This window comes from Actinia tenebrosa, unplaced genomic scaffold (assembly GCF_029948245.1).
Source record: "Actinia tenebrosa isolate PJP-AT-01 unplaced genomic scaffold, QUT_ActTen_1.0 PGA_scaffold2__45_contigs__length_23673736, whole genome shotgun sequence".
Lineage (NCBI taxonomy): Eukaryota > Metazoa > Cnidaria > Anthozoa > Actiniaria > Actiniidae > Actinia > Actinia tenebrosa.
In genome coordinates this window covers 1056887-1074268 of record NW_028292579.1, presented here as the reverse complement: position 1 = coordinate 1074268, position 17382 = coordinate 1056887, and the positions used below count along the sequence as shown (strand labels likewise).

The following is a 17382-nucleotide window of genomic DNA, read 5'->3' as shown; positions in this document are numbered from 1 at the left end:
AAAGCAAAAAAAAGCAAAAAAAATTCAAGCACAGCTTAAAGAGTGAAAAAAAATCGTGCATAAGAAAAATGTCAGAAAAAATTCCAAATTATGTCCAAAAAAAAAAAAAATCCTGCACAGACATGAGGCCTAAAAAAATTCCTGCACAAAATAAATTGCCCAACCCCACCCCCACCCCCCCTAAAAATCTATTGGTCCGTCCCTAAATTTCTCTGGCTAACATTTAAAAAAATAACAACTGAAAATTTTTTAAAAACATTTTTCATTGCTGAAAGTAATTGAGTTAACAATATTTTGCGTACTTTCTGTGTATATTTTGTTTTGCAATGAATTTTTGCTAAGATATGCAGCATGGCAGGATACGAGTAACTCTAGACTCCCAAACGCCTGCTAAGGTTATAAAGGTCTTTCTTGTAATCAGTTGAAAAGGTCGGACAGTGAAGTGGGAACGTGATTACCTTTATCTTCTAATCTGTGAGACATTCAACAGAAAGATTCGATATTTTCACTTACAGTAAAAACCCGCGTGTAAGAACCTACAATTTTTGAAGTCTGGCAAAATAGGTTCTTGTATTTTGAGATAGTTATTGGCAATTTAGGCTAAGTAGGTTCTTTATTAGGTTTTTAATTTCCATGAAGGCGATATAGTTGTTGATCAGCAGAAAATACATAAACTTGGGCTTGGTACTGAAATATACAGTATTTATTCACAACTTTATCATAAGCCTAACAAAACTGATTACAGAATGTATATAACTATATGTATGTACAAGAAGAGTTGTATATAGTATATATATATGTGTGTGTGTGTGTGTGATATAAATATATATATATATATATATATATATATATATATATATATATATATATATATATATATATATATATATATATATATATACACTTGATTGCAGAAAGGTTGTAGTAAAAGCAACGTTTTGAATACTTTAGTTGGGAACAAATACAACATTGCAAATCAGTCTTTAGAAACTAACTCAAAGGCTTGGAATAAGTTTAAAATTTTGCTTGTAAAGAAAACAAAATATGAATTTTTCCAGCTTGCGTATTGAATTAATTTTTTGAAGTGTTATCTTCCTCCAACGACGCTAACAAGGAACGCGGAAGGACACGAGTGAAAAACGTCTGCGCATGCTCTGAACCGTATGCAAATTAGTCAAAACATAACGAAATTTGACTTTCAAACAAGCCTGATAAATTGGACTTCACAAAATGACAAAACATAGTGTCCATACTTGAAACTCAAGGCTAATCCTTTCATATTGTGTTTGTTAATACAGTATCTTGGTCTGACAAAAGTATACTCTCGAACCTTTTTCGTATACTTGGGGGAAAAAAATAATTTTCTCACTCAAACTCTTCAAAATTCTTAGAAAACGTGCTGAAGTGCACGCATGCGCAAACGATTTCCTCTAGTGTCATGCGGAAGTAGAAACAAAACCTTTTTTTAATTAAAGTTCGCAAACATTTAATCAGAGTTAAATCAATATCTATAAATTTTATGCAAAAATTTTATTTGCCTTTCAATATCGCCGAGGTTAGAAACGTGTCTTAATATCACTTGACCGTTTCTGTCTATAAGTACACAAAAAATATAACTAGTAAGGCAAGAAGACATTAGCCTACGTCACATCCGGAATTTCTTCGTAGATACGGACTAGGAAAGAAAAGGTCGTGTGGAAGCAACACAGGCTACAAGACATCAGCGCGTCGAAAAATCACGGTAGATCGAATGGATTTGTTTCACTAAAAACGCTTAATCGGTAAGTTAATAGCGCAGTGGTCTTCCGTAATTCTGAAATGCAAAAATACGATAAAATTGTAGTTCCGAAGCATACTAGCTAATGTCTCAGCATGGGTCTGAAGCGACGCTTTACGTTTGAAAGACGGCGATTCTCCGCAGAAAAAATACTTCGTATATTTACATATGATTTTTTCCCTTTCCTCTAGTTCAAACGGTATTAGAAACAACTGCTTAAAACTTAAAACTTAACTGCTGTTAAAAAGAGAGTTTTTATACCGCTTTTTTCGACCTGCTTTGGTTTGGAAAATCCAGTGTTTACCAGTAAACTTTGGTTCTTGAAAGATTGAAATAATAGTCAGTCAAAATCATGCGACTTCATTTTGGTTGTTCGTGGGGCTGTTATGTTAGACTATCCTTTTTAAACCGTACACAATCTCATGACACGAAGCAAATACGCTGTTTCTGTAGTAACTGCAGTGTAGCTTGAGCAATGAATTGCAATCAGTGATGATAAAAGGAGTTGACACCGTTATTATTATTATTTATTTTGCAGTAAAATCCTCAAACTGCAATTTCTTTTTTCCTTTTCAAATGAATACTGGAATAACGAAATATAGTTTTTTTTTATTGCCACAGTGAAAAATCAAGCAAAAAGTCTTTCTTATTTTCCCTTTTGTTATAACTATGATTCATAGTGAAATATAGAAAAGTAAACGGGGTTAGTAATTAACTGGCAATTGGCCAAAAACCAGTAGTTAACTGACAAATAACCTAAAATTATCATTCAACAGTTAACCGATATTTTATTATTTTGGTTAATATCATGACTAGCGCTCGCAAAAGTATTACAGTTAACTGACATTCGGCCAAAACATTAGTAGTTAACTGACAATTGGGTACCAACATTGGCACCTTCATAAAGCCATGAAATAGATTTTAGACCAATACACGCTAGCAGACGACCGTACGAAATTCTTTTTTTTTTTCTTTTTTTCTTTTTTAAATTCTTTTCTTTGTTCTTTTCTTTCTTTCTATTCCCACGTTGACTAGCACTTTTTATTTCTTGGATAAAATGCCTTCTCTGACGCGCATACAAAATTGACTGTTTTTTGTTTGTTTTTTCCCCTACCAGTTTGAATCTTTATTCAACAGAAAACCATTTGGTTGGAAAAATAATAATAAAAAATAAAAAAATCAGTAATATGCCCCAAGAGGTTAAATTTGACTTTTAAAAATAAGTTGGTTTTGGCTTCGTCTGACCTATCAAGCTCATTGATTATCTTCTGTTGATTTGGTTTCCATGACAGCATAGCACAACAGTATTGGATGTCTTACTTCCTGGTTCAAAGATGTTTTCTTACAGCTCTGCGCTATCTATAGTTTTTCATGAGAGATTATTTTTTGAATTCGTTTACTTATCAATTATCATTTTTCGATTCTTTCTCAAAATTTAGAATTTTTGTCTTGTCAACTGACATAAGCGAAACGAGTAAATTCTATTATTTGCGCAATAAAAAAAACATTTCGGCAATGAAAGTTGACCTTTATTTCGTTAAAGGTGTCGGCATTCAAATGGTTTTCATAACAACAAAATGGCCGTTTAGGAGAAGACAAAATAAGACTCGAATGGTTTATTTATCTTTTAAGTGGCATCATACCTGCATGCCACCCAAATGGTTTCCATAACAATCAAATGGCTTACTTTGATAATTTTTAAGTGATACCGGCATGCCGCCCAAATGGTTTCCATAACACGTAAATGGTTTTCATGACACTCAAATGATTTACTTAACTAGCAGGGACTTTCAAGTGGCATACCGGCCGACATGCCACCCAAATGGTTTCTATGGAACTCAAAAAGCTGCTATTCTGCCCAGATTGCTTTTATAACACTCAGATGGTTTCCACGTCCTTCGCCACAAATGACGATATCGAAGCTACTTGACAACTTATAACTATAGAAGCCCCGTTTACACTGGCGATTTTTGCTGCGATGTTTGTGGCAATTTTTGGAAATATGAAATCTTTTGTCTCATCCTTCAAAAGAGACATTCGTCTAGGAAAATCTTGGTATCTTTACAAGTAAATTCTTTGCCATTGCTTATTATGGACAAAATCGCAAAAAAAAATCGCAGCAAAAATCGCCGCAAAAATCGCTAGCGTAAACGCGGCTTAAGAAATCCGCTTTTCGTATCTTGTTTTCAGGCAAAAGTTCTAAAAATGCCCGCTCTGAACATCAGTCCCGACATTGCTTACTTGAAGACCCCGCAAGCAATACTGAAGATCGTTCAAATTGTAAGTGCGTGAAAAAGACTTTTCTTTCGTCCCTACCTCCCCAGCCCCCTCCCCCAGGGACTTTGACTCGTAACCAATCTTCCTCGACCAATCGACACGGACAGACAGACGGACAGTGATCAAGGGAAATACAGGGACTTAGCTCGCAGTCTATTTAAAAGTTGACTTATCTAAAAACGGACAAAAACAAAATAAACAACAAAACATGAAAAAAAAACATGCAAAAACAACAACAACAAGACAATAGAAAACAAAAACAAAACAAAACAAAAAACTAAACAAAAAAAAAAGCAAAAAAAACAAAAACAAAACAAAAACACACAAAAAAAGGAAAAATTTCTTAATAACTCATTTTCTTTAAACGTAAATATATATGTGAGGGGCCACGGTAATTGGCACATGCTGTAGTGGATTCCCAGCCATTATATATGTATATATTATATAGAACGTGCTTGTGTGTGTTTGTGTATGCGTGCGTGTTTAGAGTGAAGTCACTAAACTCGTGAAATAGATATTAGACTAATACACTTTAGTAGCCCCTAATTCCATTGTTTTCTTTTGTTTCTATTTGGCTATTACACGTTGACTAATAATTTTTATTTCACAAGTTAAATGCCTTCACTCTAAGGCCCCGTCCACACGTATCCGGAAATTTGTGTATCCGCAAAATTTTTTTTGCGGATACGGGTTGCGTCCATACGTGTCCGGAAATTTTTGTATCCGTATCCGGAAATTTTCGAAAACGGTCTCCAGAGTGGAAATTTTCGAATACGCTCCGAATACGGATACGTGTGGACGATCGTATCCGCAAATTTTCGAATACGCTGACGTAAACGCAATTTTGCGCATGCTCAATAAGAAACAGTATCCGTCAAAGGGACTAGGCACTAGCGTGTATCAGGGCGGATCAAGAAATTTCCAGATACGTGTGGACAGTGAAAACGATTCGAAAACGATTCGAATACATTGCGTGTGAACGCGAACATTTTCGTATCCGCAAAAAAAAATTTGCAGATACAAAAATTTCCGGATACGTGTGGACGGGGCTTAAATGGCAAATCTAAAGGGTATGGCTTTTCGGCTTTTGGGTCTGGGGTAGGGTATAATTTTTTGACAATTGGTCTGGGATAGGGTATCATTTTTGTCTGAGATGGGGTTAACGATTTGGTCATTTTTGTCTGGCGAATAGGCTATGTTTTCTGCCGGCACAAAAACAATAAAAACGTTAGTAAATATTGATTGTAATCTATTGAATAACCGTCTTTTCTGTCTTTTAGTCTGGAATAGGGTGTACAATTCTTAGTTTTAGTCTGGGGTAGGGTATGTAAAATCAAAATTTTAGGTCTGGGATAGGGTCAGGGTTTTGAGGTCCTGGCGGCACACCTCAACACCCCCCCCCCCCCCCCGGGAGTTACCACTATAGATATGTTGCGGTTGCATTGGAACCCGGGTTCCTACTCAAAGCTCCCTTAACGTGGATCTGTTTTGTCTCGCCCAGGTCACATTGCTGATTGCTTTTTCTTGCATCACGGATTGCTGCGATGGAGGGAAACCTTACGCTCTTTCCTTCTTGTACACCAACTTCGGACGAGGACAAGGGACAGTATTAGACTATTCTGATCATATTAGGAATACATCTTTCTTCCTGGCCGTCACCATTTTTGGCTGGCTGCTTGTCGTCTTCTTGTTTGTCTTTTTCTTTTTCAAACTTCACGAGAGGTTCAAACAAATCAAGTGGGAAATGGTGGTAAGGAATTAAATGTTTGCCCCATGCATCGGGCTATTTCAGGCAGCTAGTACCTTCAATCTGTTCTACAGCTATTTCAAAAAAGGTTGGCGAAGGATTTCTTTCATGTTGCATACCAAGCACATACCAAGCCTGAAATGCACTATGGATGAAAACACGCGAACTACGGTAGTTAGCGAAAGAACAGAAGATTTACGGGTCATTTAGAATGTTTTGTCACGCAGTTTACTTGTGCTATATAACTTTACTTTTAAGAACAACCTTTTGCTTTAGAAAGAGAGGAAAAAGACCGAAAAGAGCAAAAAGACCGAAAAGAGCAAATATTGCAAATGTATGGGCAATTGTTTCCAATGTGACAAAAAATTCAAGACACCCCCTCCCCCCCCCCCCCCCCCCTTAAAGTTCCCCAAAAAACAACTATGCCCCCGGGCAATCTCTCTTAGCTTCTTCTAACAATTTTGCATCCCCCCAATTCTCTGAAAAAAAATTTCAAACCCCCCATTTTACTGGTAAAAATGTTTCCGATCCCCTCTAAATTTCACCTGCCCCCCTCTGCCATACATTATGAACGTAGCCTAAGTGTAGCTATTGGTTATTATTTCTTTCTTTGACAGGTAATGATCATCAGTATTGTGTGGTCTGTGTTGCTCTTACTGAGCTGTTCACTCATGGGGAACATCTCCAGCACAGTCTTTCCCTTACGACCCACGGAATCTTCAAGCGATGACGGTGATACTCCAGGTGGAGTTAACTTTTTGAAAAAATACGTGGATACATTGGTCGCTGGCGTGGTAAGTATTACGTCATGTTTCACGATATAAAAATAACTACTATGTTACACGTGCTGTAATAGGTTCACTACACTTTTAAAAATATTTGAAATTCGAGCGCTGATTGGCTGGCTACCGTGTTTAAATGGGAGCACAGGGACACTCTGAGAGCTGTAGAGCACTCAAAAAGCAAAAGAAACAGTCGGCTACGCCTCGTGTTCCTAGCTCTACAGCGTGTTTATATTACAGTACAGAGACATGCGCGCCCGTTTTATATTCCTTAGATAATACACTAGTCTTACGGTCTTTCTCAATACCTCGCGTAGCCTCCTTTGCAGCCGTTCTTAGGGTAGTCACGCAACGTTGCGTGACGACCCTATAAGAACGCCTAAAAGGAGGCTATACCTCGCTCGGAATCGTACAACTTGCGGTCGCGAGAAAATAGGATTTTAATGGACGTCAATCAAAGTGTTTCCATTATACAAAGTTTTCAAGGGCACGTGCCTACGGAATATCATGTAAACGCGTTAAATTACGTCCGCCAAAGTCTACTTCGGCGTGACGATGATTGCGTGCGCGCGTGCTGTTGAGGACGACTATTGCTGTATGCGCAACACTAAACTAACACCAAAACTCTACACACACCACACCACACCACACCACACCACACCACACCACACCACACCACACCACACCACACCACACCACACCACACCACACCACACCACACCACAATACACCACATCACACCAGACCACATCGCACCAGACCACATCGCAACACACCAGACCAGACCAGACCAGACCAGACCACAACACACCACAATACACCAAATCACACCATACCAGACCACAATACACCAGACCAGACCAGACAACAATACACCAGAACAGACCAGACCACAATACACCAGACCAGACCAGACCACAATACACCAGACCAGACCAGACCACAATACACCAGACCACAATACACCAGACCAGACCAGACCACAATACACCAGACCAGACCAGACCACAATACACCAGACCAGACCAGACCACAATACACCAGACCACAATACACCAGACCAGACCACATCACGCCACAATACACCACATCACACCAGACCACATCGCAACACACCATACCAGACCAGACCAGACCACAACACACCACAATACACCAAATCACACCATACCAGACCACAATACACCAGAACAGACCAGACCACAATACACTAGACCAGACCAGACCACAATACACCAGAACAGACCAGACCACAATACACCAGACCAGACCAGACCACAATACACCAGACCAGAACAGACCACAATACACCAGACCACAAGACACCACACCAGACTAGACCACAATACACCAGACCACAATACACCAGACCAGACCAGACCACAATACACCAGACCACAATACACCACACCAGACTAGACCACAATACACCAGACCACAATACACCAGACCAGACCAGACCACAATACACCAGACCAGACCAGACCACAATACACCAGACCAGAACAGACCACAATACACCAGACCACAATACACCACACCAGACTAGACCACACCAGACTAGACCACAATACACCAGACCACAATACACCACACCAGACCAGACCACAATACACCAGACCAGACCAGACCACATCACATCACACCACAATACACCATATCACACCACACCTAACCTCGCCACATCACACCACACAACATGCATGACATGACCCCACCCAACCCCACCCAGCCACACCGCATTTCTTACTATAAATATTATTAGGCATAACTCTCCTCTTTCTATCTCCTCCATGTGTTAGGTTTTTGGTTTCTTTGCTACGATTGCTTTCATCGTCGACGCTGCCTTGCATTTCTGGCAATTTTGGTCCAAAAGGAGATCTGGTAACAACGGTTCCACCGACAACCCAGCCGTAACCAAGGTAGCAGAGAATCCTGGGCCGTCGACGATGCAAAACCAGACACAACAACAGGTCCCTCCAGTACAGACACTTGGAGCTCCGCCTAGATACGATGCACTAACCAATCTCCCGGGACAGATACCAAATACTGCGGGACAGATGCCAAATACTGCGGGACAGATGCCAAATACCGCGGGACAGATGCCAAATACCGCGGGACAGACCGCCCTAAACCCTGCAGGACAGACAGTGGTCATGTATCCTCCAGGACAACAATATCAAGCCGCTTCGGGACAGCCAGCGCAAATGTGGCAAGTGGCCTAATGTAGGCAAGCAGATACTAGTAGCTGGTTGATAAACTTACTAGTAAAGTGAATCGTCATTTAACAGGATTTAAGGTAGCTAAGTGTAGCTGTATTCTTCGGCATCAGTAGTAAGTACACAACAAGTCACAAGGCATAATAGAAGCCTCCCAACTCACGTCACTTCAACACTGCAAGGACGTACGGTTGTCCGTTGCACTGCAGTGGAACACTGTTTTGGTATTGATGGTTTTCACGACGACCATGTTGGAGGAACTTAACAAAAGAATTGTCAATGAATTATTTTGTTATTTCCTCCAACATGGGCACCGTGTCTTTTGTTATTTAATTCTCTTGGGAGTGGTTGAAAACCATCAATTACGATGCCCCTCCCTACCCCGGTAGAGGGGGGACTATACGATAGAGCTTTTAAGTTGTGGCGTATTTCCGGGTTCAACTGCTCACAAAAACCTCTAAAATAAAGCGAAAAATGTTGTCAATGAATTAACCTTCACCTAAAACAATTAGAACTTTGGACAACAAATCCTGTAATGAGTAAAAACCCGGAAGTCGTTTGGACCGGAAGTCGTTTGGACCCGGAAAGTCGTTTTCCATACGATTGACGTCACACTTACTGTAAAAACTCTATTGTAAAGGCGCAATTACGAGCAGCAATTTTCTCTGCAACTTGTTTTGCAACACAAGTTGCATGGACTCATTGCAGCGTGTAACCTACATCTTAATTTGAAAAATGTTGCGAGACAAGTTGCAGCAATCACTGCGAAAAGTGTAATCTCGCCTTAAAAGGGTGGGGATGCTCGTCGTGTGATACCTCTAAGGGTGCCACATTGAATTAAAAGGACAAGCAGAGAGTAAGCCAGTACCTCTTAGGGTATTTGTCAGGAATTATATGATTAGATACCTAAGATTATATTAATGACTTGTCAATTAGACAATGGATAGTTCAGGACTCTTAAAAATATCTTAATGGCAATGTGCGGGCTAAGCCTCGAATCTAGGAGTTGCTTGTCTACTTTTGTTTTGATATTTTGGCAAGAGTCGTGAATTGATATCTTTTGGGGGTAAAAATCATTAGTTGCCACACCCACCTGGACAAGACTCGGGTACCTTTTAGGGGTCATTTTCAAAATTTGCGACGAGTCCCCCTCCCCGGGGACCCTCCCTCATGGAACCGCTCAATTTGGCTTCCTTTTTTTCCAACTCCTTTCGTCCCTTGCCTTTGTGATTGTCTAACAAGGTCATCTCCTGTTATAGGAAGGAGATCCGAGGCTGATCCATGCAGGTGATAGAATCATTAATAATATGATTTAGCGATAAGTGCACGTTGTTGTTTGAATCCTTATGCGAGGAAATCAGTACTGCAAAACAAACCGTTTTCAGGTTAGGTTAGGGAGGGTGATAGCATTTTCGTAAGAACAAACAACAAAGAATATATGATAGGAAAATTAGTAGCAGTGCCATATTTTACTCAGGGGTGGATCCAGGGGAGGGTTGCAGGGGGTGCGCACCCCTCCCTGGTTCCACTTTGTGCCCCTACTTCGAAGATAACCAATACTGATTTTTCCCTTTGATTCTAAGTTGTGCACCTCTCCCTGGGTTAACTTTGTGTGCAGCACCCCTCCCTGAACAAAATCCTGGATCCGCCCCTGAACATTGTGAACATAAAGGATTCAAGATTGCAATGCAAGTATGCTTTATAGCCATCATGCTTATTTTCCTGCCCCCTCTCCTCCCCCTTGAGGAGAAAACATTTTCTCCCTAGGGGTGGAGGGAGAGGGGAACTCTGCCTACAGTTTAATATACTTTGGATTTTTTAGAGTTATCATGATTACAAAATCCAGATTTGTCAATAATAGCAATTTGGATTGTCTATGGTTGAGCTAGTATTTACAGCTTTTCTAGGCTCTGTTCATTAATACAGCTTGCTTACAGTAGCCTGCTTAGCAGCCCAGTGGGGTGGGGGCAGAAGGAACAATGAGCACCCATCCTCCTATATTTTCCTATACTTATAGACATGTGATGTCAAAGTAGCTCAATTTGGAGGACAAAACAAAAGAATTTCAATCTCCTGAGAATTGGAAACCTATTGTTATATCCTCCAAATTAAGCTTCATTCTAGATCCGACGTGCTGCAAGGGGTCTATTAGGCTGCTATGCAGGCTAGCTGAAAGTGACAAAAGCATGAAAGAAATATCATGGATGAGAATGACATTGCTATGGGCAAGTGCTTCTCTTTTTTTTTGTAGCTTGAAAAAGAACCCCATTTTATTTGTTTTAGAAATAAGAGATGTGATTATAATGTTGTAGGTTTTAAATGATGTTTTCTTTCACAAAGTCATCTGCACATGCATAGATGCTTAAGTACAGTTCTCAACCAACAGTTCTTGACCAATCAGAGTGTACATAGCAAGGTAACTTATAGAATAATAAAATGAGGTGACCTTTTTACTTTTTACACATTGCATATTATGCATTATTGGATACTTTACAGTATTATTATTGACCTTCTCTAAAACGCCAAAATAATTTAAACACACGTTGAATGAGTGACACACTAAAAAAAATTTTCTCTAACAAGGCTATATTATCAGTTACATGATGTCCAAGATAGGCTTTTGAGCCTCAAACAATGACAAGCATAGAAAAGTCCACTGGACCAAACACAAGTTATAGTTACACAAACCTTTTAAATAATACTTAGTTTGCATGTTAAAGTCGACCATGTTTGACAGTTAGTCCCTTCTTTTACATTTAAGGGAATAATTCTAGACCAATAGCATTTTACGCTAACTAATTAACAATTATTCGCCGAACGCTTGAAGACTCTTGTCTCGGCAAATATTCCCATATATTCACAGAGCCTCAGTTGAGTAATTGTTTTAGTATTCTTAACACAAGTGAATTTAATTAATAACGGAGAGCGAGTTTTTTTGTTTGTTCAAATTTTATTTATCTCTGCAAGGAGCACAAATCGGCAAACTAGCCTGCATGTTATATTTACCTGTAGGTAAATATAACAGCATTAGATATTATTCACTTGGGTAAATATACTAAAAACAGATATCGCAAAGATTTATTGGATCGAAATGTGGACAAACATTGCAAATAAAGGCTTCAGTAACATGGAAAAGTAGAATAATAACAGTCAAAAAAACATAGTTTTCCCATGAAAATTAACATGGCTTGCCTTGTCCGCATTTCAATTCCATGATGCACAATTGTGACATCAACTGTGGAAACACTATTGATCCGTAGAGCTCACATACTAGAATTGCTCAGCCCCGGGGGGAGGTGCTGCTCTACTTGAGCGGTTTTGAATGAAGAAGAACACAGCATCAGCGATAAACAGAACAGTTGCCAGAATACCAAAGGCCTGTGAAAGAAATTAATACATATTAGTATAATTTTAGACTCGAATAGACACCTTGCATGTGATGTCAAAGCAGCTCAATTTGGAGGACAAAAAAAAAAAGATTCTAAATTTTAATCTCCTGAGAATTGGAAACCTATTGTTTTGTCCTCCAAATAGACCCCTTGCATGTGACGTCAAAGCAGCTCAATTTGGAGGACAAAACAAAAGAATTTCAATCTCCTGAGAATTGGAAACCTATTGTTTTGTCCTCCAAATAAACCCCTTGCATGTGACGTCAAAGCAGCTCAATTTGGAGGACAAAACAAAAGAATTTTTATCTCCTGAGAATTGGAAACCTATTGTTATGTCCTCCAAATAGACCCCTTGCATGTGACGTCAAATCAGCTCAATTTGGAGGACAAAACAGAATTTCAATCTCAATGGGAATTGGAAACCTATTGTTATGTCCTCCAGATTGAGTTGCATTCCCACGTTCTGCAAGGGGTGTATTAAACGAATCAAAGTCAGTTTTCTATAAGTCTGTACTGTAATAGAACATAAAATGACGTCAAAAATGATCCAAACTCAATTGGAACCACAAGTGCAGTGGGGAAAAAAATTGAACCAAAAGACAAGTAAATAGTTTGAAAAAACTGTTTCATCTGTTCGCTCAGTGTGTGTGACGGATGTCGTAAGCACAAGCAGGTCTGGCCTCTAATCAACAATAGTTTTGAGCCAATCAGCACGCGAGAAATTTCATGTGGAAAACGTAGCAATGACAGTGACTACATAGAGAAGCATGCGTGCAGTAAAATTAATATATTTTTCCAAACTGATGTTTCACCAGAGGGCTTTAAACAGGTAAAAAACAAGTGGCCTTGGTCTATGAAACAATCCTCAGATGCTAGATTGGTCTGTATTCTCATAATACCTACCCCTGCAGCTTCTATGTTTGCACATTTTTCCACGGTGCAGAACCCTACATAGTCTTGCGTTGACTTAAGGTGTTCTCTGTGTGATCTGTAAAATAAGACAGCATCCAGAACAAGTGCAGATGTCAGAAGAAGCAAGACTGCTGTCACCACTGAGTACACCATCAACTGGGAATCAAAGTAAAAAACAAATTGAAGGTTAAGATATTAACAACAACAGGCCTTTCTTGGTGTAAATTCAGTTTAGGAAGGAGTCATCATACATTCGTTTACTTACAATCCATAAAATCCCACCAGCCCCCCCCCCCCCCCCCCCCCATGCCCATAAAAAATGAACAGTCCCTGGTCTGATATAGTCCACATACCACTATATTCCAGTTAAAATCCAATCTGTGGTTTAAGTTTGAGGCAAAGAGTAGAAAGATGACAAGGACAATAAGCCAGCTGGTAATAGTTGCGAAGTAGAAAAAATCATATCTTCCTCCATAGAGTCTGTCGCTATGTGAAGAAGTAAATCCTGTGAGGGATGCAAATGCAACCAGTAGGAGTATCTATAAAAAAAAAAGTTTAAACGGGAAAAATTACCAAGTTTGTCCACTTCATGGTGAGGAAATATGATTGCCAAATTAGTTTTAGCTTAGACATACCCTATTTCTGGCTATAAACATGACTTTTCAGTGTGATAAAATAGTTGATCAAGGTGCGCAAAGCATGCTAGGTTAGCATACTTTTGTCATACCTTTAATACTTCTAGCTAAACATTACTAGTCCATACCTCCACCATGGAGGGGAATTGGAATTTCCACGGGGTGGGTCTGAGAAGAGTATTATTGTGTAGTTCCAGAAATATCATTGAGGCTTTGCACTATCACGTGATGGTAACCATGACAGGAGGCACAACGATATAGCCTTTTCACATGGGAAATTGAATTCTTTCTTATGTAAATCACATTAAACCAGATTCAATTGTTCTTGCCTCCTGTCATGCCTGCCATCCCTTGATGGTGCTTCATATACTTGGCTGTTGTTTCATATATGAAACACTGAAAAGTCACGTTTAGCCAGAAATAGGGTATGACTAAGCTAAAACTAATTTGGCCTCTGACCGCCACCCGGTTAGCTCAGTTGGTAAGAGTGTCGGTCTGTTGTGCGGGAGGTCGTTGTTCAAGCCTCGGCCGGACCAACACTGACAGGGTCTTAAAATAACTGAGGAGAAGGTGCTGCCTTTGTAATTATATCTGCAAATGGTTAGACCTTAACGTGGCTCGGATGATCACGTTAATGGTGGTCCCGTCCCTAATTAACAGAGGACCACAAGTTTATCAGTTGAATTACTGTCAAGTGTTATCCTCTATAAACAAAAGTTAATTTATTTTAATTTACATATTAGGCCAAACAAAAAAATAAGTGTGTTTTCTGTTGCATGAGAAAAATAATTGGGGTCGCTAGGTCGGATTTTTCTTTACTGATACAACAGTGGAAATGAGTGTACTGGGAACCCTGTGGTGCATTTGGGAATGAAAACAATATTAGGGTCGGCAAAAATCGGCAAGAAAATTGAGGTCGGTCACGCAACAGGAAACACACATTTTTTTGTTTGGCCTTAGCCATTCCCAGGTTGTGGAAAAAACATGGTCAAGTTGGCATTGCAGTGCATTGTGGGACTGTTAGGGGACATTTTCAAGATGGTGTCTATTTCATCCCCTCAATTACAGCCTCAAAATGCACTGCAATACCAATTCCAACCGGTTTTTTCCTCAACCTGGAAATGGCTCATATAAGACTAAAAGACCAAATGATTCAAGACTCACAAATTCTCCTATTTTGATTATCCCAGGAAGGCTCACTACATATGATGTGTTTAAACATTCATTACCACGTACTGCACCAGGTGGCCTATGGGCGTTGTCGTCCATCTTGATAATTGTGGCAGAAAACTGCGCCTAACAAGTTACACATAATGAAATCAGTCATTTATTTTAATAACATAAGGCAAATCCTTAACGTGTACAGTCAACTCTCGCCTTGCAGACACTCTTGTTGACACCTTGCTATTTAAGACAGGAGAAAAATCCCCGGCAAAAATACTGACAAAGTTCCAATAAGGGTGCACATACTACTGGTATCTAAATTTTAAAATTGGTTACAAGGCTAATAAAGAATTAGTTAGTTATAACCGTACCCTGACTTAGATCATTCCATAGTAATGTTTCAGGGTTTAATCTGAGAGTTAGCCATGCCCTGACTTAGATCAGACCAGAGGTTTTTTCAGGGTTTGATCTGTGAGTTTGCCGTACCCTTAGATCAGCCCAGAGGTTGTTTCAGGGTTCGATCTGTGAGTTAGCCATGTCCTGACTTAGATCAGCCCAGAGGTTGTTTCAGGGTTCGATCTGTGAGTTTGTCATGCCCTGACTTAGAACATTCCACAGGTAATGTTTCAGGGTTTGATATGTGAGTAATAGCTATGCCCTGACTTTGATAATCCCAGACGTCGTTTCAGGGTTCAATCTGTGAATTTGTTGTTGATCAAACTGTTGTGTGTTTGTTGGACTGAAGCCAAAACAAAAGGAAATATGCCACGTCTGAAGTTTAGGCTAGGTCACAAAAATATCAAAGTAATCTTAAACATATATAAGTTAATCAGCCTTTTTTTAAATATTCATTTGATAATCTTTTTTAACTAGTGACTGATTAAGTGGCAAAGATTCAACCATAATATATATATATTAGTGGGCTCACATTGGCATAACATAATGCTTATTTAAAATCAAATACGTAGAGTTTAAAGAATGTCTTTGATATTTTCTGTTGTTTGTTCATTTGTTTTGTAAATTTAGAAACACATTGAATACCTTAAACTATCCACTCATTCATGGTGATGTATTATGAACGAAGATATGTATCTATTAACATCAAAGCTCGGGCTCCCAAGTGTTTTATAGGTACTGGCCTTCACATTATAGGATTCATTGCCTTGAAATGTACTAAGACAGTATGCTTAAGCTTAGAATAATTTAAATGATAGAGTCAAAACAAAATAGGAATCTCTTAAAGACCTACTTCCTTGTAAGATATAGATATACACAGCCCAAATCTACTATAATATAATAATAATAATACTCACACTGGCCTTTCATTCATAATTCTTTCTTCATAAGTCAAACAAATGAACGGAAACAACTATTATACTTTAGGTAAAGATATTTGGTTGGCAAAAAATGACATCATTGTACATCTTATGATATCAAATATTCTCATTCCTAAATATAGACTGTCTTGAATTTTACTATGTTTTTCCTGGAAATTTTTTTTTTCAAATAGTGGTTTGGCATTAAATTTAATGCAGTAGATCGAAAATATTTATTTCAAATTTTCTCTCGACCATCGCCTTACTTTTAGCTCCATATTGTTTTTTTTATATTTTAATGCTGCAATATCAAGTTTCTTTGAAAAATTATTTTTAAAATATCCTGAAAATTTGCTTTTAAGAAATAGTATTTTTCATAATTTTAGGGATAGAATCAAGAAATCATAAGCTAAAAATAAAAAATAGTTATAATAATAATATGATATTGGAAGCGTTACTGATTAATAGCGTTACTGATTAGTAAATATTACTAGTAAAAAAGGTAGAATTTGTCCTTATTTTGCAAGCAGATATTATTAACTGGGTCAAAGTAATAATACAGTAACTAAGGGTGATAATTTAAGAAAAAAACCGCGATAGAATAGTGAATTAAAAGAAAAATCTCGACAAAAAAATGCTAAAAAATAAGCTTATATCGTAGACTAAGCTAATATGTCTTGCAAAAGTAGGCAGTATTTTTGTACCAAAGTGTACGAATATTTTACAAGTATTAGCGTAATAATTGAAGATTATAATTAATGTATAGGAAGGTTATTAACAAATTGAACTAAAAGCAAGGCAGGCTTCAACAAAACCAGCTAAAAAGACTCATTTTTTAAGGGTTCGGTGAAGTTCTTTACGTTTCCTTTACAAAATTCAGCTGTTTTTGGTGGAGTGGGCTCAATTTTCTCTTCACAAAACATAGAAAACACACCAAAAAAAAACTAACATTTCGCAAAGGATAAGTCTAGACATTGAACAAGGGATACGCACCTTTTACTTTCCAAAAATAAGGGACGAAAGGGTTTTTTTCTGCTTGGAAAAGCCCCGCTTCCTTGACAAATAATCAGTCAATGACCTGAATATGATTTCAAATGCAAATTATTGTTTGCAGCTCACAAGAGAAAACAAAGCCATCTGATTGGTCCATCTGTCACCATAAAA

The 17382-nt window shown here is 38.5% G+C and overlaps 2 protein-coding genes and 1 long non-coding RNA gene across 4 annotated transcripts in view; 1 reads left to right on the top strand and 2 right to left on the bottom strand.

The window, feature by feature from the left end:
* The window catches only part of LOC148908940 (uncharacterized), a 117511-nt gene that overhangs the window by 10664 nt on the left and 89465 nt on the right, over positions 1 to 17382 (bottom strand). The window lies entirely within an intron of this gene.
* Positions 1628 to 11262, top strand: LOC116304005 (uncharacterized). Its single transcript, XM_031713650.2, has 5 exons — positions 1628 to 1781; positions 3968 to 4057; positions 5556 to 5804; positions 6419 to 6595; positions 8386 to 11262. Exons 2-5 carry the CDS (start codon positions 3983 to 3985, stop codon positions 8806 to 8808), a joined length of 924 nt encoding a protein of 307 aa, XP_031569510.1. The 5' UTR covers positions 1628 to 1781; positions 3968 to 3982; the 3' UTR covers positions 8809 to 11262.
* LOC116304007 (uncharacterized) lies at positions 10484 to 17307 on the bottom strand. Of its 2 annotated transcripts, none has more exons than XM_031713651.2 (5): positions 17212 to 17307; positions 14903 to 15034; positions 13457 to 13642; positions 13095 to 13259; positions 10484 to 12180 (listed from the first exon to the last, which is right to left on the bottom strand). In XM_031713651.2, exons 2-5 carry the CDS (start codon positions 15005 to 15007, stop codon positions 12073 to 12075), a joined length of 564 nt encoding a protein of 187 aa, XP_031569511.1. In that variant the 5' UTR covers positions 15008 to 15034; positions 17212 to 17307; the 3' UTR covers positions 10484 to 12072. The 2 variants fall into 2 exon arrangements, with proteins under 2 accessions (XP_031569511.1, XP_031569512.1); XM_031713652.2 differs by lacking the exon at positions 17212 to 17307 and adding an exon at positions 16216 to 16236.

Excerpts from the sequence above, each read along its gene's own strand:
- LOC116304005 (XM_031713650.2), top strand. The coding sequence starts at position 3,983 with ATGCCCGCTCTGAACATCAGTCCCGACATTGCTTACTTGAAGACCCCG. Across the intron at positions 4,058-5,555 it reads TACTGAAGATCGTTCAAATT|GTCACATTGCTGATTGCTTT; the intron begins GTAAGTGCGTGA and ends TGTCTCGCCCAG. Across the intron at positions 6,596-8,385 it reads ATACATTGGTCGCTGGCGTG|GTTTTTGGTTTCTTTGCTAC; the intron begins GTAAGTATTACG and ends TCCATGTGTTAG.
- LOC116304007 (XM_031713651.2), bottom strand. The coding sequence starts at position 15,007 with ATGGACGACAACGCCCATAGGCCACCTGGTGCAGTACGTGGTAATGAA. Across the intron at positions 13,643-14,902 it reads TAATCAAAATAGGAGAATTT|ATACTCCTACTGGTTGCATT; the intron begins GTGAGTCTTGAA and ends TTTTTTTTATAG. Across the intron at positions 13,260-13,456 it reads ATTTTAACTGGAATATAGTG|TTGATGGTGTACTCAGTGGT; the intron begins GTATGTGGACTA and ends TTTGATTCCCAG.